This window comes from Mesoplodon densirostris, chromosome 4 (genome assembly GCF_025265405.1).
Source record: "Mesoplodon densirostris isolate mMesDen1 chromosome 4, mMesDen1 primary haplotype, whole genome shotgun sequence".
Taxonomy (NCBI): Eukaryota; Metazoa; Chordata; class Mammalia; order Artiodactyla; family Ziphiidae; genus Mesoplodon; species Mesoplodon densirostris.
Window position 1 is genome coordinate 129185353 of NC_082664.1, and position 26805 is coordinate 129212157.

Consider the following 26805-nt stretch of genomic DNA (forward strand, 5'->3'; position numbering starts at 1 on the left):
AGCATTAAAAGCTGTACGTCTCTCTGGCTACACTGGTGATTCTCCAGTTAGTTCAATACTTTAAAGGCTGCAGCAGCATGCAAAAGAATTTCACTTTGTTTCTTTTAAAAAAAAAAAAAAGTTAAGAAAGGTCTCCAGGAGACGGTGAGTTTTATTTTGTCTTGTCTGGATGGAGGTTTGATTTGCTCTCGAATGTTCCAGGGTGGTGAGAGACTAGGAGAAAGCACAGAATGCAGAGGTCTATTCGGTGTAATCTTCTCCCTCATTTTCATCTTCACCATCAATGGCAAGAGCAGCATACTTGCTTGCAGAACTGAACTTAGAGGCTGGATTTTCTTCAGCTTTCTTTGGCTCAAGTGCAGATCTGGAGTCTTGATCTTTTTTGCCATCTTTCCTATCTGACTCCTTCCAGTGGTCTTTGTTCCCTCCATCTCCTGGACCACGGCTGGAATTTCCACTTTGGCCTTTTGGGGTACTCACCTCATCTACTTTATTTTCATCTTTCCTTACTGGTCCTTCCTCAGATGGTTGAGCTGGAACTACTTTCCCTCCACCACTTGTAGGGGACTGCTGCTCTGTGTCTGAGCTCTGAGATCGAGCAGGAGGGTTAGAACTTCGCTTCACCCAAGCATTCTCCTTTGGTGGAGGGGCTGGCATTACCTTTAGAGGCTATTTAGATTTGGGAGGCTTAGAAGTTGGAGACTGACAGTCTTCCTCTTTATTGGGGTGTTTCATTTTCTAGAGACTTCTCAGTCTCCTTCATGCATTTCTGCCAGATGTGGCTGAGGTCCCCGTCTGTGATGACTCACTTCCTGTCCTCGACCGTTCCCGTTCCCGAGTTTCTTCACTTCGCCAGCTTGGGTGTCTCTCCCGAGGCTGTCGTTCTAGTTTTGGCTCATCCAGCTGACGCTGCGGTTTCCCCTGTTCCTTCTGTAGCCGCTCTTCTACTTCTCGTTCTCTAGCAGCTGTGTCAACAGGCTTTGCCCCTCCAAAGATAGAGGCTGCTCGACTAGACTGGGACGTGCTAGCAGTGGAATCATTTTCCTCAGGAGTACTCCGAGGCTTTAGGTTCAGTTTGGGTCCTTGGGGGGGACCTCTATCATCACGCCTATAATGATCCCGAGAGTAATCATCTCTGGAGCTTTATGACCAGTCATCTCATCTGTCATATCTGTCTTCACAGCGGTCCCCGCCTCCTCTGTAGTCGTCACCCCTAAGGTACCCACTACCAAATGCTCTTCTGCCACTGCCTATCCTGGAATCGTAGCCTCTATCATAGTCTCTGCTGCCTTGGTCATCATAGCGATCTCGGCCCCCGTATCGATCCATGTCCCGGCGTGGGCCATCACCATAATTCTCCCAATACCCATCACGATATCGGTCTGAATCATAATGATCTGGATACCTGTCTCCAAAGCTATCATCACCTCTTCTAGGTAGGTAGTCATCAAAGCTGTAGCAGGACGGGCCCTCCAGTCTGTATCTGTTTTGTCCGAATCCCGATTTCTATCTCAGCCAGAAGAACGATCATCCCTGTCTTTATCCTATGCTTGATCAGCAACGTCCACTCGAATTCTCCTGTTACCTAGAGACTCTTCATTGAGGCTCAGGGCACTGAGCAAGGAATCCAGGTGCTCAAACTTAGCATAACCAAAACCTTTCAACCTCTCAGGATTGCTGGATTCATGTGGTAAACGCACTGCACTGATACTTAATCCTCTAAAGAATTCCTTAATGGAGTCTTCTGTCACATCATAGGGCAGTTTCCCTAGAAAAGCAGTATAGGGTGGTGATTTGGGAAGACAGCTCTGGTCGATATTGGGTTCCCAAGCAGCCCATGGAGCAGTGGGCAGAATGAAACAGTCAATTGGAGATGCCCTATACACATCATCATCATTACTATGCCAAGTGGTTGAAACATCTCCTTCTAGGTCATCTGTTCCATCAGCCCAGCTGACTGGTTTGGGGACATAGGTGCTTCCTCCACCAGTCCCTCTATCCTCAGCCAGGAAGTCTGTTACAGAGATAGTCTTCCCCTTATTATTCTTCCTTTTTGCTGAGGCCGCCATGTTTGGAGAGGGAGAGAGAATGCAAAGGTTATTTATTTATTTGGTTGCTCCGGAACTTAGTTGCAGCAGGCTGGCTCTTTAGTTGCAGCTCGAGGGCTCCTTAGTTGCAGCTCGCTGGCTCCTTAGTTGCGGCACGTTGTCTCCTTAGTTGTGGCATGCACACTCTTAGTTGCAGCATCAATGTGGGATCTAGTTCCCTGAGTAGGGATCGAACCTGGGCCCCCTGCATTGGGAGTGTGGAGTCTTAACCACTTCGCCACCAGGGAAATCCCGATAATCCTTTTTATGAGTACTATCTTGGTAGTCTAAATTCACTATTCCCTATGTAGTTGATCCTTGAGCAACACGGGTTTGAACTGTGTGGGTCCACTTATACATGGATTTTTTTCAATAGTAAATACTACAGAACTACATGATCGGCAGTTGGTTGAATCTGTAGATGTGGAACCTACTGTGGATGTGGAACTGCTTTACAGAGGGCCAGCTATAATTAATACACAGATTTTCGACTATGCAGAGGGTCAGTACTCCCAACCCTCCCTTGCACTGTTTAACTGCATATATGTATATACGTGTTTGTGTGTGTATCCCACGCCTCATACCTATAGTTAATTCTGATTGGAATTTTTTTCCCACCATCCCCAAACACCATTTTCTTGGATAACTACTTTTAAGGAATGCCAGCTTCCCTATAAAAGCCTCTTTTATTCCTCTCAACTGTCCTTCCCTCCTTTGGGTTTCCACTGTACTTTATTTATATTTCTATTAATATTAGAGCTGCCTATGTAATCTTTTCCTCTACTAGTCTATGCGTTCTTTGAGGATAGAAGCAGTGTCTGGTTGATCACTTACTTCTGTGATTATACATATTAGATGCTCAATGTACCTGATGGCAAAATGAATGACAACAATGAGTAAGTGAATTAATGTATTAATTTAAAACACCACACTATGGGACTACCCACATTCTATAAAAGATAGAGAAAGAACATTAACAAGAGGACCATGGGATTATTATTTAAAATCTCTATAGTACTTAACAAAACCTTCTTTTGGGAAATACTCAAATGATAACTTGTCACAAGTGCTGCAAAAAAACTGGAAAAATTAGGTCAGAGTATAAGGTGGGTAGGAGTACTGAGAAAGCAGACTGGTATCTACAGCCTATGAAACAGGCACATTTGAAAGGAGAAATATCTGGGCCCAAACTTTTCTCATCATCAATTAGAGTAAAGGTCCACTAACCTGGGGAGGGGACTGGTACAGGTTGGGATTCACCAGAAGTCCTAAAGGCTCTTCAGAAGATCTATCCAATTTGGTCGGTGGTTGGTTCAAGGTTCCATTGGCAATGGCATGTATTGCCTCATCTAGTCTGTGATAACAAAAGGATGCAATAATTGGTAATGTCCTATGCTCAGAATATCTTTATTTAGCACACACATAAAACTCTTCAACAGTAATAAAACTTGACACTCAAAGAGGGGTCCATGGATGACCTTCCCTGCTCCCCCGGCCAACTTCCCCTTCTCTTCACTCCAAGAACCCTAAGGAGTAGGAGTTGGTAAAAGTTCCAGAACACTAAGAAAATAGGTAGGGCACAAGACACTCATTCACCTCTTTAACAAGATTATTAGAAATGCCAAGATTAGAAAAGGTGCCTAGAAACAGTCTGACCCACAGAAGAGTATTCTATGGCAGCCTATTTCTCAACACCTTCAATTATTCTTCTGCCCACTCAGCAGTCCCTCTCCACTCTTCCATGCTGATCTGAAGTCTATCCTTGCTTCATGGCCCAAAACTTCTAAGGAGGCCCTCTACCAGCCCAGAACAAAAGTACTTATTCCTTTCTCTGAAGTCCTGTAGCACTTACTATTTAAAGTCATCAAATATACCCAATGTTATCCAGTGTCTATGGTGTTTGCTATGGGTATTTGGCTCTCAACCTATAAAAGAATGTGATGATTTAATTTAAAGATTATGGGACTAACCCTACTGGTTAGTAAGAGATCATACATAGGTCTTGCAGGAACCATATCTTATTCTGCTCTACAGCTCTTCATTACTTGCTGCTGTACTCCATGTCCCTGACAGATGCTTGACAAATGTTTGTGGATGATGATTCTAAAGCACGATATAATGAAAAGCTTCTACTAGTAGGAAAGGCTGAACCTGACCTTGAATACAATTAAAGAGATATTTGTTAGGAACCTCTTATACACAAGGCAACTTAAAAGGGGAGGAGGACAGGGCTCCTGCCTTCAGGTAGCTTTAAATCTAAGTGGTAGGTTTAAGACAGCTATAAAGATGATAAACAGGGCCTCCCTGGTGGCGCAGTGGTTAAGAGTCCGCCTGCCGATGCAGGGGATACGGGTTCGTGCCCCGGTCTGGGAGGATCCCATATGCCGCGGAGCGGCTGGGCCCGTGAGCCATGGCCGCTGGGCCTGCGCATCCGGAGCCTGTGCTCCGCAACGGGAGAGGCCACAACAGTGAGAGGCCCACATACCGCAAAAAGAAAAAAAAAAAAAAAAAAAAAAAAAAAAGATGATAAACAAAACAAGGAAGGATGTAATTATTACTGTAAGATAGATACAATCCATTTGGTGGTTATTACCCCATCACCCCATGTGTTGTACCAAGTACGTTCAAAGGGGAGGTAGATATCTGAAAGGCAAAGATGGGAGGACGGATATCCAAAGCAAGGAAAAAGCAGAAACAAAGGCATGAACCAAAAAAAACAACAACAACAACAACAACAAGAACTTAAGGTAAGAGGCAAGTCTAAAATAGGATGTGGATGATGGAATCTAAAGGAAGGAAATAGATTTGAGACATAGTACACTGGTTAAGTATATCTAGAACTCTAGAATCTATAAAAGAAATAATATAAATAGCTAATCAATACATTTTTAGAATGCTCAGACTTACTGGCACAAAAGCAAAGCAAAAAAAAAGTGAATAAAAATTATGATGAAATACCATTTTTCATGTATCAGAATGGCAAATGTATTTTTTTAATTGTTGAGAAAGAGATGAAGAAACTACCGTCTTGGCACCTGGTGTCAAAAAGTCAAAAAATATGCACAATTTAAATTTTGAGATACTGTCCAATTTCACTTCTAAAAGGCTGTACCATTTTTTATTGAACATAAAAATGATTTTTCTTACACATAAAAATGATTTTTCTTACTATAAAAGCAATCAATGTTTATTACAGAAAAACTAGAAAATGCAAATTAATAGAAAGAAAATGAAAAATTCCTAAACCCATCACCCAGAAATAATTTTATTTTTTCTTTATATCTGTGTAATATATGTAATTACATATAATAGCATATATGTAATAGTTGAAAACAAATTAATTATTTTGAAGCTAGTGGTAGAATTTGTTTTAGGGAGAGAATAACCTCTGATTAGGAAAATTCTGTGATGGATTTGCCACAAATGAAAGAGAAAGACCGAGGACTGGGCCATGTAGAAAGCATTGCTGTATTCACCAATATCCAGTTTTCTCTGTGTGTGTGTGTGTGTGTGAGAGAGAGAGAGAGAGAGAGACAGAGACAGAGAGATATGTATGCCATTTCCAAAACATGGAGTTAGATCTCCACATGCTTTCTTTTCAGTACTGTACTAGAGCCAATATGTGTATCTTTTCTCAACTCTGTTCAGTGACTTCATGTTGGTAACTTGAAATTGGCCATGATGTAAATTTTTTTCAATAAACTTTATTTTTTAGAGCAGCTTTAGGTTCACAGCAAATCTGAATGGAAGGTTCAGAGACTTCCCATTTACCTCCTGCCCTCACATATGCACAGCCCCCCACCATCATCAGCTATCCCTCACTAGAGAGGTACATTTGTTATTAATTAATCAATCTACATTGACACATCACTATCACCAAAATCCATAGTTTCCATTTGGGTTCACCCCTGGTGTTGAGACTTGAACATTTTAATATTCCCGTCCTTAGTAAGAGGGCATATCCATTTTCCTACACTCAAAGATTATGCAATATTATAAATTATAAATTTCAGATAATTTAATGATACATTATGTTTCAAAATGTGCATTTCCCTGATAAATAGTTGAGCATCTTTTCAAATGTTTATTGGCTATTTGTATTTCCTCACCTGTAAATTGTCTGTTCTTAGCCTTTGCCCATTTTTCTACTGGATGTGTCTTTTTAACTTGCAGCTCTATATACTATGGATATTGCTCTTTTGAACTGTTAAAACCGTTTAAAATGTTTTCTCTCAGTCTTGTACTTCTTTATGTTATTTAAAATATCTTTGTCTTTTTCACTTCTGGGTTTTGTATCTTGCTTAGAAAGAATTTAATCATACCAAGACATTAACTATATTCTCCTAAATTTCTACTATTCTATTTCTTTCTGATCCTTTTATTTCTTTTGCATTTAACTCTTACTTTTCTTCTCTGTTTTTTTTTTTTTTGGCCACACCACTTGGCTTGCAGGATCTTACCTCCCCAACCAGGGATCAAACCCAGGCCCCCAGCAGTAGAAGCTTGGAGTCCTAACCACTAGACGGCCAGGAAATTCCCTTGCATTTAACATACATACATACATACATACATACATTTATTTATTTATTTCTCATTGTGGTGGCTTCTCCTGTTGTGGAGCACAGGCTCTAGGCACATGGGCTTCAGTAGTTGTGGCATGCTGGCTCAGTAGTTGTGGCCCGCGGGCTCTAGTGCGCAGGTTCAGTAGTTGTGGCGCACGGGCTTCGCTGCTCCATGGCATGTGAGATCTTCCAGAACCAGGGATCAAATCCGTGTCCCCTGCATTGGCAGGCGGATTCTTAACCACTGCGCCACCAGGGAAGTCCCTGCATTTAACTCTTTAGTCAAACTTATTCTCACAGTATGCTTCGAGGTAGAGATCTAATGTAGATTTTTTTCAAAGCTGATGGCCCATCATTTATTTAATCCTTCCCTTACTGTTTAGAAAAGTTTTACACAACTATAGACACACACCCGTACACAAACAATGCAGACGCATGGGTCTCTTTCCAGATTCTATTACATTTCATTCATCTATCCCTGTGCCCAAACTGTACCTCACTGTTTTAAAAACAGTTTTTTATAAAACTACAGTAGTTATCTAGTAGGTCAAGTGGCCCTCACTGTTCAATTCCAAAGTTTTCTTAGCTACTATTCCATGTTTCTACTCCAAATGAATATGTTGCTCTAAAAATTAACAAAAATAACAGACTCATTAAAGGGGCGGAGGCAAATCCTTTACAGTTAAACTGCTCCCTTCTTTCAGACCCTTTCTGGTGTTGTCCACTTACTTGCTGTGATACTCAGTTAGAGGATTTTCATCTTCCATGATCTTCCTGCCTGCAAAGTCAATGGTGATCTTCTTCGAGAGCCGAGAGGCATGTCGAAATTCTCTCAGCTCCTCCTCTCGCTTCTGTAGGGCTTCCCGTTCAATTCTGGACAACCACTGGTTAGAATCACTGGCAAAGTAATCTGACTCATCATCAATGACTTGGGTCCTTCGAATGCTAAGGAAAAAAAAAGAACACATGGCAGTTAGGTCACCTGTTGACAAACAGGGACTTGATTACTGGGAAGCTATTTCAAGTAGCTCACTCTTCTGCTGTCCTGAAGGTTATTATCTCAAATATAGATGCTCTAGAACGTTCCAAAACTAGGTCAAACTCTGCCTGATTTCCAGCTTCTGCATATACCTTATTCCCACTGCAGACTCAGCTCAGCTCTTAGAACAAATCTCACCCTTGTGGAGGAAAAGACACAGCACCAAAATCTATTGTCCTCCTATTTTCTTACTAGTCCAGCCCTTACCTTCTTATAACTGGGCTTATGTCTGATTTTGCCGCATCTGAGTTCATGTCTTGGCAGCTTACTCAATATCCTAGTCCTTCTACAGTTGGGACCTAGACTATTCCTGCTAGGCCCAATTGCCGCTATTTCCCTTAGAAACTGGAGTTCCATCCTGGACTCTCAGTCCTATAAGCTTATTCTTAGGATATCTTTAATACTCTACTACTATATGTCAGTTTTCACCACCTCCCCCATCACCACCCCAACCCTATCCCCAGTCCCTCATTTAACATATTTACAAGGGCCAAGTTCCAAGATATGACAATCAGGCCTATTTCTAAGATCATACCAACAAAGAAATTAAGAACTAGAAGGAATCTTGATGATCCAACTCTCTCCTTCTACAAATAATAAACCTGGGCCTCAAAGAAGTTAAGTGACTACTCCAAAATCATAAATCAGTCTCAACTGCATAATTAATAATTAGTATGATATATTCAGGCATAGGGAAATACTGAAATCAGATTCAGATTTCATTCTTTCAGGACTCAGCTGGAATTATAAAAGTTTTAAAGTAGACTGAGAGTGGTACTATACACAAACCTACATAATGAAATTGGTGCCCTTAGAAACTCACCAGCACAAGGGCAACAACGCCAATAGGGAGAGACCCTTTCCCAGTTTCTGTTTATCAAAAAATGTACTCTATTTCTAAGTTTCACTGAGTAAGGATAAAAGTGATATTTAAGGATGAAGAGCAAATATTAGTTACAAACCTTGTGGATGGGCTTACTTAACAAAGAGCTTTCAAAGTATATCTCATGTATTCACAGCAAATGATTTGAAAGTAGTAGGTGTGTCTAACCAAAGGATTATAATGCTAGGAATAGACATATTCAGTTACCACAGTAAGAGATGCAAGGTCTTTCTAAGGATTCTCACATGGCCACTTGAGAAGTGAGCATTTAAGTCCTATTTATACATTCTTTACCACTAATTGGTCTTCAATACACATTTTGTCCAAAAGAAAAAAAAATGAAAGAGAAAAAAATAAAAAACAGAACTAACAAATCCATAAATCTGTCTCCTGAAGAGAGGTGAGTGGGCTCAATGACAAAAGTGTAGGAGTGTAAAACTCAATTTAGGGACATTATTGAATCAGAAAACAAATTTAGTGTCAAAGGAAAATGGGAGGGTAACTCATGTCTTCCCATGAGGTGGTGTTAACACTCTCTCAGAGACAGCTTCTTATGGAGTATCCAGAGGCCCCCCAACAGTTTGCACATGGTAGGCACTCTAACATATGCTGACTGAATAAACGGATGGTTTCAAGTGAAACAAGTGGGGAACTGTGTCAACCCAAATCAACTTTCCAAGGGATACACTCGCATTTGCCAAGAATCAAAAAATATTGCAGGGGGGCTTCCCTGGTGGCGCAGTGGTTGAGAGTCCGCCTGCCGATGCAGGGGACACGGGTTCGTGCCCTGGTCTGGGAAGATCTCACATGCCGTGGAGCGGCTGGGCCCGTGAGCCATGGTCGCTGGGCCTGCACGGCCGGAGCCTGTGCTCCGCAACGGGAGAGGCCACAACAGTGAGAGGCCCGCATACCGCAAAATAAATAAATAAAAAAATATTGCAGGGTAGGATCCTCTCGGTGGGAGCCTATCTTATTCAGACATGATTCAAAAACAAGCTGTAGACCTCCTCCACAGAGCATCTGGCTCTTCTTTTGTTGTAAACACTTTCATAGTCCACCCTAAGAAGGTATCAAGTACGAAAATAATGGACTACTCTATTTCTTAGCATTTTTTATTCTAACCACATCATACCTAGTCCTGTCAAACTCTAACAGTTTGTCTTTATGCTTGATAGCCTTCTCCAGACCAGATTTAAATCGCAATTCTTGATGAGGAAGAAGGTCCTTGGTAGAGATGTCCACTTTTCCAGAATTCTCTGTCCCTGAAATTCAATAAGGAAATCAAATGGTGTCAGTGAATCACACCAATTAGTTGTATCGCTGTGAAGCAAAGAACAAAATATCAGTAGATCTGGCTGTGCCCCTAATGACTGATAGCCTTCATTTTAATGGAAAACAAACAGGTACACAGGCCAGGCTTTACTTGTCAGGCATCAAGCAGCTCTTGACACATAATACATTCTCAATAAATGTTAAGGATCTACTTCTTCCCTTATGGAAATGTGGATCGCTAAGGGTAACAAACTGTTTAACAACACAATATAAAAATGCCTTTACAAGAAAAACTTTATTGAGTAGGGCTAAATATCACCTTTGAACATACTTTTATATATCAAAGCTAAAAACTAAATAATAAAAGGAAAAAAGAGAAGAAATTGCAGAGAGGGACAGAAATGAATAACGAGAACTTATCAGATGCTAAGGCACTTCATACGTACTATAGTACTTAATTCTCACTATAACCCTGTAAGACAGTTTATATTATCTTTGTTTTACAGATAAAGAAACTGAAATTCAGAGACATTAGTAAATTTACTGAGTTCATTAAGTCAGAAATTAAAAGGTAGAAACAAAATTTAAAGTTAGGTCTGTCTGGACTTCCCTGGTGGTGCAGTGGTTAAGAATCCGCCTGCCAATGCAGGGGACATGGGTTCAAGCCCTGGTCCAGGAAGATCCCACATGCTGCAGAGCAACTAAGTCCGTACACCACAACTACTGAGCCTGCACTCTAGAGCCCGCGAGCCACAACTACCGAGCCCACATGCCACAACAACTGAAGCCCGCACACCTGGAGCCCACGCTCCGCAACTAGAGAAGCCACCACAATGAGAAGCCCGCGCACTGCAACGAAGAGTAGCCCCCACTCGTCGCAACTAGAGAAAGCCCACATGCGGCAACAAAGACCCAACGCAGCCAAAAATAAATAAATAAATAAATAAATTTAAAGTAAAATAAAATAAGTTAGGTCTGTCTAACTCTAAAGCCCACATTCATTCCTCGGCCCATGTGTTATCTTCCTTTGTGACAACACACCATAAATCTATATATCCCAGAAAAGATAGCCATAAATTATGATAGAACCAAGATCTAAAATGTGTTAGGAAAACAACTAAGCTATAATGAAGGCTGACCTTTCTCTATACCTAAAACTCTAGGCCTATTTAAAGTCCTAAAAAAAAAAAAAGTCCTGTCAAATCTTTCTTTTAAAATTAAAAAAAAAGAGAGATTGATTCTTGTGTTCTGAATATAAGAAAAGCACTGAGAACTACCTTTTCTCATAATAATGACCCTAGAAAAATCCAAATGGAAAAAATATGGAGACATGTCCTACCTCATTAATAATAATAATAATAAATTACAACTATAAAAATAAAATAACATGAAATGTCAAAACCCAATAGTGACAGGTTTTGGGGTAAAATACTAATATTGTTGTAGACTAGTACAATATTTTGGTAAAGTAATATGGCAAATACATCTTAAGTGTCAAAAATGATAATATTCTTTGACTCAGTAATCCCATTCCTAGGAATTTATCCCAAGGAAATAAATCAAAGATATAATATTAACAAAGTTGACCACTTGTGGTATTATTTATAATTGGGAAAGAGTCAAAATATCCAGTAATAAGGAAATAGATAATCAATTATAATAAATAAATTTAATGACTATTTTTAAGCACTAAAAATTACAAATATGAAGAATATATGGCAACATAAACAATAATTATAAAACATTAGTTAAAAAAGGAAAAACATAAAATTCTATATACACTATGATTACTACTTCATAATACCAACCAATCTATCTATATTTAAAAAACAACTATGAATTAAAGCAGGAACAAAATATTTGCACAAATGGAAAGTAATGAGTATATCGTTTTCCCTTTAAAAATGTCCTTAATTATTTTTGTCATGCTTTTTTCAACTATAAAAAACTTTGAAGAGTTGCAAAAAAAGTAGAGTTCCTGTATACCTTTCATTCATCTTCCCTTGTTAGCATCTGATCTCACATAACCATAGTACAATTATCAAAAGTAAGAAATTAACAATAGCACAATACCATTAACTATATTACAGACTTTATTTGGATTTCAACTTGTTTTCCACTAATATTATTTTTCTGTTTAGGGATCCAATTCAAGATCCTACAATGCAATTAGTTGTAGTGTCTCCTTAGTCTCCTCCAAACCATTACGATTCTTCAGTCTTTCCTTGTCTTTCATGATCTAGCACATCTCCAATTCTTAAACTTTCATCCAATAATTTTAGCATCTACTGGTGGATCTTGCCTGTAGCAATTACTATCAATACTACTGTGGTGTTGACATGGTGATTTTCTGTTACCATAATTCCTTCACTTTATTAATTGGAATTCTATAAGAGCAGTTCCTTCTCTCCCATTTATTAATTTATTCAGTTACTTCATGACATTAATTTTATTCTTTGGGTTATAATCCAATAGTATTATTATTAGTTATTTTGCTCAATGTTAGGTGATTTTAATAAGAACTTAAAAAAATGAGTAAATAAATTGCATCTTACATACCAGGATACAAGTAAGAGAAACAATCACAGATACAACAAAAGGTATCCATAACTACAGTGACCCAATTAGAAGACTGCTGCCTACCTGACATGAGCTTCTTCAGCAGTTTCTGGCTCTTGTTTGAGTCACGCTGTAAAATATCCTGTTCTTCACGAGTACATACCTATCAAGTAATAAGAGTAAGACACATGATCCAATAGTTAAATGATAGTGTTTGCCTGATATACTTAAAAAGTAACCTCAAATTACACATTAGATACGGCAATAAAATAGACTGTCAGTGTTTTTTAATCCAGACAAATATACCAAAAAAAAGTATACCCAAATGAGTTTTGCCCTAGTCTCTTTCCATTTCTCCCTTATTTTATGAACCATACAAAAAACTGATATCACTAAAAGTGTCCCTGAATGATAGTTAAAAAAAAAATCTAACCTACTTTCAAAAGATAAAGATTTGCCACCACTGAGAATATTGAAAAAATATACAAGACTTTTTTTTATAGCCTTCCAGTTCTAATCGTGAAATCCAAGTCTTACAAGAGAATTGCTAAGCAAGTGTCTTATTTATTTATTTATTTGTTTGTTTGTTTGTTTTTGGCTGCACCATGCGGCACGCAGGATCTTATCTCTCCGACCAGGGATTGAAGCCATGCCCCCTGCAATGGAAGCAGGGAGTCTTAACCACTGGACAGCCAGGGAAGTCCCACAAGTGTCTTATTAAAAAGAGCCAGAAAAAGAAGCAGTGAAAACTAGTCTAGCTTTTATATGTATTTTGCTTCTTTGCCTTCAAACATTACCTGCTTATAAAGTAATAAACACATTAAGCAAAGAAAAAGTTCTGTTTATTATAAAATCACTAGAAGTGTAAGAAGGGAGGTTACCTAAAAGCAGAAGGGGTTACTTAAAAACAATTTCATATTAAGTTTATGAAACTGCAAGACCTCAAGGCCAATCTGCTTTACATTACTCTGTTTCTTGAATTCACCGAAGGATCCAAGGGACCTAACAGAAAACACTGTACTTGCTAGCAGTTGCCTGAGTGGCACACAGAAGCTGTAGGGTGTTTCTCTAGAGAAAAGCCCCATATGGGAGGACATTTGATGCTGTTTTTATGAACATTTTTGATATTAGATACTACATTTTTCAGGTCATCCATTGTCTATCAGCTTATTATCTGAGTATATTAAAAAATTAAAGGCCCCACGAGAGAAGGGAAAACAAAGCAACACAAAATGTATACCTTCACCAATACCAAATGCCATTGCTTCTGCCAGTCAGCTCAACTGGCAGAATAAGGCTTCCAGACAACTCACTAGGGTGTTTGTAACAGAGTCATTACAACTACACTTTTGAGGTCACTTACTCAGATAATGAGGAGCTATAAAAAGGAGGTGTTGGGCTTCCCTGGTGGCACAGTGGTTGAGTCTGCCTGCCGATGCAGGGGACACGGGTTTGTGCCCCGGTCCGGGGAGATCGCACATGCCGCGGAGCGGCTGGGCCCGTGAGCCATGGCCGCTGAGCCTGCGCGTCCGGAGCCTGTGCTCCACAACAGGAGAGGCCACAACAGTGAGAGGCCCGCGTACCGCAAAAAAAAAAAAAAAAAAAAAAGGAGGTGTTCTGGAAAAAGAAGCTATAGACTTGAGGATTACATCACAGTGGCTCTGTAACCCTAGGAATATGAGCCACATCTGAAGACTGACAAAAATTTTTGATATTTCAGGCCCTAAAGTTTTCTTAAATTGAACTTAATCTGACACAAGACTTGGATCCCTCAACAAGGTATGTTCTCAAAATATTCTCACAAATAGGCCTCAGTTCTAGGATATCAACTTGGGTTTTTGACTAAAGTTCCTGCTACAAGAATTTACTGGTGGCACAACAATGTAAATCAACTATACTTCAAAAAAAAATAAAAATAAATAAAAAAGAATTTACTGGACACCTTAGGGAAGAAATTTACTATGAAAAAGAGAAATTACTAGGGGTGTGAATGTCCCTATGTATAAAACTGAAGAGTAGTAAAATAGGAAAGAAACAATTTACCAGAGTACCACAGAATAAGCAGGGGCCAGAACCCTCTTGTTCACAGACAATACGCCCACAGATCAGACAGTTATTGATCAGCTTGTGCTTCTGGCCCAGGCAATCACAAGTGTGGCGACCAGGGATCAGGACTGCAAGCTTGTCCTGTCCCTCTTTTGTATATAAACTGACAAACTTTGTCTTCTTCTTTAAGGAGCTGCTGTTCTCTTGTGCCTGATCGTACAAAGATATCAGAAATAATATCAAATAATTAATGACAATGAAAACAGTCAAGAGAGAAAAACCTCAGTTCTGTTCAATAATAACTTATACCCTTCCCAGCAACCATGAAAGAAGGAAGTAGGAGAAATACAAATGAGTTATAATCAAGGGTCTAAGTAAAGATTATGCCCTAGAAAAACTAGCTAATATACTCTGCTTTTTCTGCTAGTAGCTGTCAGCCCTGTATTATAGCTGGTGGAAGGTAAATGTAGCAATAAAAGCTGTTTATGTGACATATTTAGGTACAGCTAAATTGGAGATCATAGAAAACAAAAATGCCTCTAAAAGCAGATGATATTCACAGATCTGGAAATAAGAACAATCAGTAAAGTAAGAAAAATCTATAAAAAATTGACTCAATAAGAAAAAGACAGATAACACAGTAGAAAAATGGGCAAAGGACCTAAACAGGAACTTCATAAAAGAAGATATCCAAACAGCCAACAGACACATGAAGAGGTGCTCAACTTCATCAGTCATCAAGATAATATAAAATAAAACCACAGTGTAATACTACTGCGCACCAACCAGAATAGCTAAATTGAAAAGACAGAAAATACAGTGTTGGCAAGGATATAGAACAATTAGAACTCTCACACACCGTTCGTGGGAGTGTAAACTGGTATCTACTAAAGCTGAGCATATGTATATCCTGTGACCCAGCAATTCACCTCTTGGACATATACTCAACAGAAATGAGTAAATATGTTCAACAAAAGACATATACAAGAACATTCACTGCAGCATTAGAATTGGAAAACTACCCAAATGTTCAATAGTAGATTGAATATTCACTTAACAGAATCCTATATAGCAATGAGATAAACCATGTGACACAAAAGAGTATATACTATTTAACTCCATTTATACAAAGTTCATAAGCAGGCAAAACTAATCTATGATGTTCAAAGTCAAAATGGTGTTTTCCCTTGGGAGGGTTTTCATTGTGGGGCACATGGGAGTTTTTTAGAGGAATGGTAATGTTTTATTTCTGGCTATACAGGTATGGTCAGTTTGTGAAAATTCATTTATTCACTTCTGTATGTATGTTATAAAATAAAAACTTTAAAAAGAGAACTATATCAGCCTCTGCCTTAGTCCATTCTGGCTGCTGTAACAAAATATCACAGACTAGGTAGCTTATAAACAACAGAAACTTATTTCTTATAGCTCTGGAGGCTGAAGTCCAGGTTCAGGGTGCAAGCATGGTTGGGCAAGGGCCCTCTTCCAGGTCACAGAAATTACTTCTTTGTTGTATGTGGCAAAAGGGGCTAGGGACTGTGAGGTCTCTTTTATAAGAGCACTAACCCCATTCATGAGGACTCCACCCCCATGACATAAGAACCTCCCAAAGGCCCCACTTCCTAATTCACACTGGGCATTAGCATTTTAAGGTATGAATTCTGAGTGGTACACAAACATTCAGACCACAGCAGCTTTTGACACTTAAGGTGCATAGATGCCTCTCCTCTGGTGTAGTCCTACTTTCCCTTTAAATTGAGAGTTTCTCAATCATTTCCAGAGACTGAAGTTTCAAAGAAAAATCTCAGGAGTCCTAGTGGACAGGAGAGTTATAACAATGAAGGTAACAATTCTTTGGTTACTATAAAGAGAGGTAACACGCCCTAATGTCCAAAGCCAAAACTTGAGATATACAGACAGTATCAAATAAGTCAACGTAGGTAAATGTTAAAATCTAAGACAAGTGCTAAGGATGTTATCTAATTCTAGCAGGTGGTCATTTTTCAAACTGGTCAATTATACCTTTGCTCTCAGGGATGTTTGTGAGGGGAAGACTAAAATCTCTAAGCAGAAACTTCTATTTCACTCCCTTTAAAGTATCCAGTTACATTAAAATAACACATTTGAGGGATTGAGGGCTGTGCTTTGATTAGGTCTTTTATCCATAACAGGCAGCAAGTATTTATTGAGAAGGAGGAAAGACAGAGTAATAGAGGAGAGAAGGGGAGAACAGGGCAAGCCAGAAAATTCATAACATATCACTCCTCTGCCAAAAACCATTCAGAGGGGTGGGGAGGAGGGGTTAAATAATTAAAAAACAAAATACGAAAAACAAAACCACTCACTGGCTTCCCATTGTGCTTAAAATTTAATCCAAGCTACTTCTAATGACCTATAAAGCCTTACATATGGCCCTCAGGAGCTCTCTAGCCTCACCTACACATCATTCTTCCCCTGTCCACTATGCTCCAGCCACACAGGGCTTTTGATACTTCTGAGAACACTTTTCTCCATCTCCCCTTTGCACTTGTTATTCCCTCTTTCGGCATTGTTCCCAGCCCATCTCTTTACATAGTGGTTCCTTTGCAGTGTTCAGGTCTTAGCTGTAATTTCACTCCCTCAGAAAGGCTTTCCCTGAATACCCTACCTACATTAGCTCCCACCCTTCCAATAACTGCCTATCACACTGCCCTTTTAATTTCTTTCATGTTAGTTTTCACAATATGTAATTACTTAAAAAAATCTCTTTGACTATCTTTTCTACCTCTCCTCTGAACCACTAAAATGTAAACTCTAGGAGGGCAAGAAACCTTAATGAGTCTTGTTTATTGCTATATCTCAAATGCCTAAATCAGTTCTTGACACACAACAGACACACAATAAAAACTTCTGAATAACCAAATGAATTGCCTGAGAAAATTGAAGACAGATTTAAGATTTACCTACAAGTCCCAAAATGGAACTGGACATACAGTCTGACCATCATTTTTCATGGTTCCAGATCTTCAAATTTGCCTACTTGCTAATATTTATTTGTAACCCCCAAATCAATACTCCAGGTGCTTTCACAGGCATTCATGGACACGCACAGAATGGCAAAACATTTGAGTCACCAAATGCACACATTTTCAGCTAAGGTTGGGCAATGCAGTGATCTGCCTTCTTGCTTCAGCTCTCATACTGTAAACAAGTATCCTAAGTCTACTTAGTGCAAGTTCTTTGCATTTCTGTGCTTTTTGTTGGCAATCTCACCATATAATATGGCCCCCATGCATAATAGGAATTGCTATCTAATGTTCCTAAGCACAAGAGGCTGTACCTTATATGGAAAATAGGTATATTACATGAAAGGATGCTCAACATCATTAATTATCAGAGAAATGCAAATTAAAACCACAATGAGAAATCACCTCACACCTCTCAGAATGGCTATCATGAAAAAGACCACAAATTACAAATGTTGGTAAAAATGTGGAAAAAAGGGAACCCTCATACACTGCTGGTGGAAATGTTAACTTGGTATCGTCACTGTGGAAAACAGTATGGAGGGGCTTCCCTGGTGGTGCAGTGGTTAAGAATCCACCTGCCAATGCAGGGGGCATGGGTTTGAGCCCTGGTCCAGGAAGATCCCACATGCCGTGGAGCAACTAAGCCCGTGCACTACAATTACTGAGCCTGCGCTCTAGAGTCTGCAAGCCACAACTACTGAGCCTGCAAGCCACAACTACTAAAGCCTGTGTGCCTAGAGCCTGTGCTCTGCAATGACAAGCCACCGCAATAAGAAGCCTGTGCACTACAACGAAGAGTAGCCCCAGCTCACCACAACTAGAGAAGGCCTGCACACAGCAACAAAGACTCGACACAGCCGAAAATAAATAAAATAAAATAAATTAATTAAAAAAGAAAAGAAAACAGTATGGAAGTTTCTCAAAAAACTAAAAGTAGAACTACCATATGACCCAGCAATTCCACTCCTGGGTATATATCCCAAAAAGAAATGAAAACACTAATTTGAAAAGATACATATACCCAATGTTCATATCAACGTTATTTACAATTGCCAAGATATGGAAGCAACCTAAGTGTCCATCAACAGATAAATGGATAAAGATGTGGTATATATACACAATGGAATACTATTCAGTCATAAAAAGAATGAAAAATTGCTATTTGCAACAACATGGATGGACTTGAAGGGTATTATGCTAAGTGAATAAGTCAGAGAAAAACAAATACTGTATGATATCACTTATATGTGAAATCTAAAAAATAAACTAGTGGATATAACAAAATAGAAACAGACTCACAGATATATAGAGAATAAAAGATAGGGGTAGGGGATTAAGAGGTACAAACTATTATGTATAAAATAAATAAGTTACAAGGATACACTGTACAACACAGGGAATATAGTCAATATTTTATAATAACTATATGTGGAATGTAAACTTTAAAAATTGTGAATCACCAGGAATTCCCTGGCAGTCCAATGGTCAGGACTCCCTACTTCCACTGCAGGGGGCATGAGTTCAATCCCTGGTGGAGGAATTAAGATCCTGCAAGCCCCCCAAAAATAAATAAAAATAAATAAATAAAAATAAAATAAAAATTGTGAATCACTATGTTGTACACCTATAACATATAATATTGTACATCAACTATAATTCAATAAAAAATAATAATAAAAATTAATAAATAATAATAATAAAAAAGAAAGGTGTATTAGATAAGCTTTCTTCAGGCATGAGTTACAGTGCTATTGGCTTTGACTTCAATGTTAATGATCAACAATATATATTAAATAAAGTGTCTTTAAACAGAAACACACATAAAATGAGGTTATGTTTTTTTTTTTCTTTTGCGGTACGCGGGCCTCTCACTGTTGCAGCCTCTCCCGTTGTGGAGCACAGGCTCCGGACGCGCAGGCTCAGCCGCCATGGCTCATGGGCCCAGCCGCTCTGAGGCACGTGGGATCTTCCCGGACCTGGGCACGAACCCGTGTCCCCTGCATTGGCAGGCGGACTCTCAACCACTGCGCCACCAGGGAAGCCATGAGGTTATGTTTTGATTGGTTGATGGAAATGTGATCAGAGGCTCCCAGAAACCTAACCCTGTATTTCCCCTAGAAACAATGGTTCTGTATACACCACAGCTTTAAAAAGAAATGAGCGGGCTTCCCTAGTGGCGCAGTGGTTAAGAATCCACCTGCCATTGCAGGGGACACGGGTTCAAGCCCTGGTCCAGGAAGATCCCACATGCTGCGGAGCAACTAAGCCCGTGCGCCACAACTGCTGAGCCCGTGCTCTAGAGTCCGCAAGCCACAACTACTGAGCCTGTGTGCCACAACTACTGAAGCCCGTGCACCTAGAGCCTGTGCTCCACAGCAAGGGAAGCCAGTGCAATGAGAAGTCTGTGCACCGCAGTGAAGAGTAGCCCCTGCTCCCCGCAAAGAGACAAAGCCCACACACAGCAATGAAGACCCAACGCAGCCAAAGATAAATTAATTAATTAAATAAATTTATAAAAAAAAAAGAAATGAGCTGCATGATATCCCACCAAATGAGGGAATAATAATTTATTTAATCTGTCTCTTACTGCTAAAAAATCAGGTCAGTTCACATTTTCAATATTATAAATAACATTATACAGAACATACATTTTTTGTGTGCATTTCTGATTACTTTGTTAGATATTTAAGTCATATTAATAAGTCAGAAGTATATGATCATTTCCACAGTTCTTGATATATGCTGCCAAACTGCCCCCAGAAAGCTTAAACCAATTTACATTGCCACCAGTAGTGTATAGGAGGTTCCTGTTTTAATACAACTTCATCATCACTGTATCTGTTTTTAAAATCTTTGAGGGACTTCCCTGGCAGTCCAGTGGTTAAGACTCCAAGCTTCCACTGCAGGGGGCACAGGTTCAATCCCTGGTCCAGGAACTAAAATCCCGCATGTTGCATGGCACGGCCAAAAAAATTTTTTTAAATAAAATCTTTGACAATGTGATATGCCATATCTCAGGGATTTAATGTGTATTTATTTGATTACTAGTAAAGTAACCAACCATCCTTTTTTTCCCGGGACTTAGGGGAAATCTCAGAATACAGGACTTTTCAGTGCTAAAACCAGAAGAGTCTAGGCAATTAGGGTGACAAACTGGACTCTTAATTACTAGTAAGGATAAACATTTTTAATGTTTATTGGTCATTTGTGTTTTTTCTTTTGCTTGTGATAGTCTTTGCTCATTTTATTCCAATTAATAAAAGGCTTAAGACTATTTTTTTTAAGTTCACATTATTTGGGAAACACTTTTCCATGTTTTTTTGCATGGTCATCACTCAGAATTTTTTGATCACTACTCTTCCATCCTAGCATAATTAACTATTCCCTTCTGCTGGGAAATTTAGCTTGTCAAATTGCCCTGAATATAAATATTTCTGCTTACCTCACAGGGCTATTTTTAGAGCTAAGAGAGAATACGAAAGAGCTCTAAATGCTAAATAATGATGATGATGATGGGTAGTGAATGGCCTAAAATAGGAACACTCTTAAAACAGCTAGAATTGTGCATTCTTTTAGTACAAAGCCACAAAAAATGTTGAAATTGAAGTCCTGGTGTATTTCATTAAATATTTTCTATCACATCTATCTATCTATAATCTCTAAGCGAAGAAGTCCTTTTTTTAAAAAAAATAAACTTATTTATTTTATTTATTTATTTTTGGCTGCAGTGGGTCTTTGTTGCTGCGCGCGGGCTTTCTCTAGTTGCAGTGAGTGGGGGCTACTCTTCGTTGTGGTGCGAGGGCTTCTCATTGCGGTGGCCTCTCCTGTTGCGGAGCACAGGCTCCAGAGGCGCAAGCTCAGTAGTTGTGGCTCACGGGCCTAGTTGCTCCGCAGCATGTGGGATCCTCCCACACCAGGGCTCAAACCCGTGTCCCCTGCATTAGCAGGCAGATTCTCAACCACTGCGCCACCAGGGAAGCCCCAGCAGGTGGATTCTTAACCACTGTGCCACCAGGGAAGCCCGAAGATGTCCTTTTAATACTTATTTAATCAGGTTGTCAAAAAATAGCTACCATATAGAAAGTAATATGTTATCATTATCACTCTCTAAAATTCATGCATTTGTTGAAAAGTTGCCATTCTAGACCAATTTATACCCTTTGCTCTCTGAAATGTATCAGTTGTTTGCTCTTCTCCATATAGCCAGAAAAGCCTCATTTTCTAAGCACTCACCTTGGCCAAATCAAAAGGTGTTTTGACCTCTATGGTTGTATCAGGTTCAGTAAATGCAGGAACTTCCTGTCTGTTTCTCCCTTTCCGCCTACTCCTCTTTAGCTGGTCTCCTGACCTCTGCCCATCTAAAATTTCTTTAAAGAAGAAGAAGAAGAAGACAAAAAATATATATATATATATATGTACATAAATAGATTGGAAATAGTAGGATTCATTGGTGAATTAATAGCTAATAAAGAGAAGGCAATGCTTAATATTTAGAGTCAATATAAGAAGTCAGGCAGGTTTTAAAATTATCTTTTCCTCTCAAATCAGAATTAAATTTAAACCATCATTTTCAAGATTGTAGTCAATAATAAAGACTACTAGCTAAAATTAAGATGTTAAATTAAAGGGAATTCCCTGGCAGTCCAGTGGTTAGGACTCCGTGTTTTCACTGCCAAGGGCCTGGATTCAATTCCTGGTGTGGGAACCAAGATCCCTCAAGCCGTGTGGCAGCCCCCCCAAAAAAAGTTAAATTAAAATCTGATATTTTAGACTGTATAATAATAATGACTTATTTAGTTTGGTGCTCATCTTTTGTACTGTTTAACTTAATAGTTACTTCTAAATGCTATTCATACTAAAACTGGTCAACATTTACTTACATTCATGTATCCACATAACTAAAGTTTTTCTTTAATCTATGTATAAATTTTTAAAGTTATTCTGAAGCCACATTTGTATCTATAAACAAGTATTTTTGTGATATTTTCTAAGTTGAAAAAGTCTGAACTAAAACAATACTCATTACAGATCAAGTAGAACTGAACTAAAAACATGTATACATATGATTCTGCTTAAGTTAATCGTGAGGAAATATGGGTGACAGAACATACCAGGTCCTATAAACCAGCTAATTTACCAATATTTCAACCTTTACTTTAATTTACTTAAGTTAATTACATTAACTTAACTTACCATCTTTTTTGAAGGACTGCTGCAGAGCATCAGAAATCAGCTCCTGACCATTCTTTTGCCATTTAGTTACAAGCTCTTCTATGAATTGACCTTTTCTGCCCTCATTTCCCTGAAGAAGGTCAGTAACATATTCTCGTATCTCTTCAGCACTCTCGATTGAAAAAACATACCTCAAGAAGCAAAGAAATAAGTTGTTAAAACAAGGCTAGCTTATACTATGTTTTTCAATAATCGTAACAGAGATCAAGGTAGTAAAAAACATTCATTAATCCATTACAGTGTTTATTTTGAGCCAAGTTCTAGGTTAGATGCTAGGGATATAAGTTTGATTAGAACAAAGACTCTGACCTCCAGTAGTTCATAATATAACCTTCATGTAATCTTCTTGTATTTCTAGAATCAAATCAGTGTTCTGAAGATAGGTTTGTGGAGCTGTCCTTAACATAGGAATACTTTCTAACCTAAATGCGAAAAGAATGAAAAAGAATAGATACATGTACATGTATAACTGAATCACTTTGCTGTACACCTGAAACTAACACAACATTGTTAATTAACTACACTCCAATATAAAATAAAATTTTTTTAAAAATTTACAGTATACTAAATAAGTGTTTGTTTTACTATTTTTAAAATTTATTCTGACAGCAGGAGAGTTTTTAATATTTTGACACACATTTTTTTTTTTGTGGTACGCAGGCCTCTCACTGTTGTGGCCTCTCCCGTTGCGGAGCACAGGCTCTGGACGCACAGGCTCAAAGGCCATGGCTCACGGGCCCAGCCGCTCCGCGGCATGTGGGATCCTCCCGGACCGGGGCACGAACCCATGTCCCCTGCATCAGCAGGCGGACTCTCAACCACTGCACCACCAGGGAAGCCCCTGACACACATTTTTGAAGGTCATGGAATAATAAAAAATTTCCCCATTTTTTTATTAAGACCATTTTATTAAGATTTTTTTTATTGCAGATTGCATGGTTATTTTTACGGTTCCATACTGCTGTGCAAAGCAAGGACTACTTATGTTTTGATTGAGGGATGGTTACAAGGGTATATATACTTGTCAAAACTCATCAAATTTTACATTTAAAACAAGTGACTTGAATAAAAATTACATCTCAAAAAAACTGTTAAAAATAGCTTATTAGGGCTTCCCTGGTGGCGCAGTGGTTGAGAGTCCACCTGCCAATGCAGGGGACGCGGGTTCATGCCCCGGTCCGGGAAGATCCCACATGCCGTGGAGCGGCTGGGCCTGTGAGCCATGGCTGCTGAGCCTGCGCGTCCGGAGCCTGAGCTCCACAATGGGAGAGGCCACAACAGTGAGAGGCCCTCATACCACAAAAAAAAATAATAATAATAATAACTTATTAAAAAAAAAGAATACTTTCCATAACCACACATCTGCAGTCATTATATTTTCCTAGGAACAATACAAATTACTTCATCTTTATACTGCAAAACCTAAAATTTCTTTTTTGCTAAAAATATGAATATATACTACAAGCTAACCAGTTACTGATTTAACATTCTTAAAAATTATAAATCAAGATTAGCATCACATCAGAATGAGCAGATCTATTTTAAGAAAATGGTATGAAGGGTTCCTAAAAGTGAAATGGGGTGGGAGTACAAGTCAGTACAACTTTTCTATAAATCAATCTGCCAATATATTTAAAGTGCTTTAAAACGAATCCAATAATTCCATTTACAGAACTCTCTAAGAAATAAGAGACAGGAAAGTTTATGCAAAAAATCTGACTACATCATTATTTGAGTTAGTGAAAAACTGGAAACTATTTTAAACATTCATCAATGAAAGGGGCAAATGAATTCAAGTTTTTGGACTTTACAAAATATAATATGTGACCACAAAAAGTGAAATTTTTGAATAATTATTATTTTTTAAAAATCACTGACTTGGGGCTTCCCTGGTGGCGCAGTGGTTGAGAGTCCGCCTGCCGATGCAGGGGACACGGGTTCGTGCCCCGGTCTGGGAAGATCCCACGTGCCGCGGAGCAGCTGGGCCCGTGAGCCATGGCGGTTGAGCCTGTGCGTCCGGAGCCTGTGCTCCGCAACGGGAGAGGCCACAACAGTGAGAGGCCCATGTAACGCAAAAAAAAAAAAAAAAAAAAAAAAAAATCACTGACTTGTTTATTTTACTTTATTATTATTATTATTTTTGGCCATGCCATGCAGCTGTGGGATCTTAGTTCCCCAATCAGGGATTGAACCCACGCCCTTGGCAGTGAAAGCACGGAGTCCTAACCAATGGACTGCCAGGGAATTCAGTAATTCAGTAATTTCTCAGTAATTATTATTACTTGAGAAAACACTCTCATATAAAGTGAAATAGTAGGACAGACTGTACAGCATATGATCCCAATTGCTATAAAAGGAATGTATATATCCATACACTTATGTGTAGAAAAAAGGCTAGAAGGTTATACACCAAAATGATTACCACTAAGAGAGATGATTAAAAAGAGTTTGGGTTTATTTTTATTTTTTTCCCTACAATGAACATATTTTGAAAATGTATTATAATATGCATAGGAAAAAACACAAAGAGAGAAATGATGGTTATCTCTGGGTTGTGGTATTATGGTAATCTTGGTTTCCTTCTTTATGCTTTTCTGATTTTTTTAGTTTTCTACAGGGACTATGTCACGTCATTAGAGAAGTAAGAAGTGAAAAAATTAAGATATCAGACCATGAAAGCATTATATGATCTGAAGAAACTGTAAAGTAGATACACTGGTATGAAATGTAAGAAAAATTATTATAATAATGCTATAATAAGGATATAATGCTATATCCTTTAAATTAAAAAAAATCATGTAATTGTCCCATCCTTGGTAGTACTGGGTTCTTTTCCTAATGTGGTGGTCGATTTGCAGAGTTACAATCTATAAGTGAACAAACCTGTGCCTTTGTGCCTCTTTAAGAGCATCTTGTAATCCATCACCAAATTTTTTTTTAAATACACAATTGTTTTTCAGGACTTTCAAGGTTTAATCACCTTGATCCCCAAACTTACCAGGCCCCATTAAAATATTAGTTGGTGGGCTTCCCTGGTAGCGCAGTGGTTGAGAATCTGCCTGCCAATGCAGGGGACACGGGTTCGAGCCCTGGTCTGGGAAGATCCCACATGCCGCGGACCAACTAGGCCCGTGAGCCACAACTACTGAGCCTGCGCGTCTGGAGCTTGGGCTCCGCAACAAGAGAGGCTGCGACAGTGAGAGGCCCGCGCACCGCGATGACGAGTGGCCCCTGCTCGCCGCAACTAGAGAAAGCCCTCGCACAGAAACGAAGACCCAACACAGACAAAAGTAAATAAATAAATAAAAATTAAAAACATTTTTAAAAAAAGATTAATTGACATCAAGAACTCAGAGCTGCAAGGAACCTCAAGGATCATTTAACTCTGGAGTATTCAAACCACTAGGGAATTATTTAAAGAGTTTCAGAAACAATTGAATAAATGTCATTTAACTATTTAACAAAGTATAATAAAGAACATCATACATTCAAATGTGTTATATACCAAATCTTAACAAAACAGATTCATCCAAAACATGAACTAATGCAGATTGTGGAACAAAGTTTATTTTTCTAACTCTGTGCATAGACCTTAAGGTCTCATAAATGTATCACTGATTAGGAAGGTAGTAGCTCTGTGCTGTCTTTTTAAAAAATTCAGGCTGCTCATGTCAAATTGTTCTAGCTAGCACACTAGTATAGTACACCTGGGTAATTCTCAATTAATATCAGGCAAGGCAAGGCACAGCAAATTTACACAGCCAACGCTTTCATTGTGCCATCATAGCCTGTTGTGCAATAACTAGTGAAAACCTAGGAAGTGGTTCCAATAGCATTATATTATAGGTAGCTTTAGGGCTTATTTTAAGTTTTGAATAATTCTTGTCTAACTTATATTTATAAATATTTTTAAATGCAAGCAGGTGTACAGCCATACTTATTGCTTCAACTTTAAAACAGAAATTTCTGATCACTCCTCTTTTAAGGGTGTGGATAAGTTTAACTGAGGAAAATCTAAGGCTGCACAATGAGCTATTAAACCACAATCTATGAGACTTAGGAATTTTCCTAATACTGTGTAAGCAACAAAATACAACTGGATTCTGAGACTGAGAAG

At 38.8% G+C, this 26805-nt stretch overlaps 1 protein-coding gene and 1 pseudogene across 3 annotated transcripts in view; both read right to left on the reverse strand.

Annotated features, from left to right (window-relative positions):
- Window positions 1–26805, reverse strand: part of TRIP4 (thyroid hormone receptor interactor 4) — a 70937-nt gene that overhangs the window by 42314 nt on the left and 1818 nt on the right. For 2 of the 3 annotated variants that reach the window (XM_060097188.1, XM_060097189.1), the window contains exons 2-8: window positions 22650–22819; window positions 21690–21823; window positions 14446–14658; window positions 12487–12565; window positions 9704–9833; window positions 7379–7594; window positions 3315–3441 (exon numbers count right to left, since the gene is read on the reverse strand). In XM_060097188.1, the coding sequence (XP_059953171.1) occupies window positions 3315–3441; window positions 7379–7594; window positions 9704–9833; window positions 12487–12565; window positions 14446–14658; window positions 21690–21823; window positions 22650–22819 (1069 nt within the window). The remainder of the gene's footprint in view (window positions 1–3314; window positions 3442–7378; window positions 7595–9703; window positions 9834–12486; window positions 12566–14445; window positions 14659–21689; window positions 21824–22649; window positions 22820–26805) is intronic. The other variant, XM_060097190.1, reaches the window with a different exon arrangement.
- LOC132487533 (eukaryotic translation initiation factor 4B-like) lies at window positions 140–2069 on the reverse strand (annotated as a pseudogene).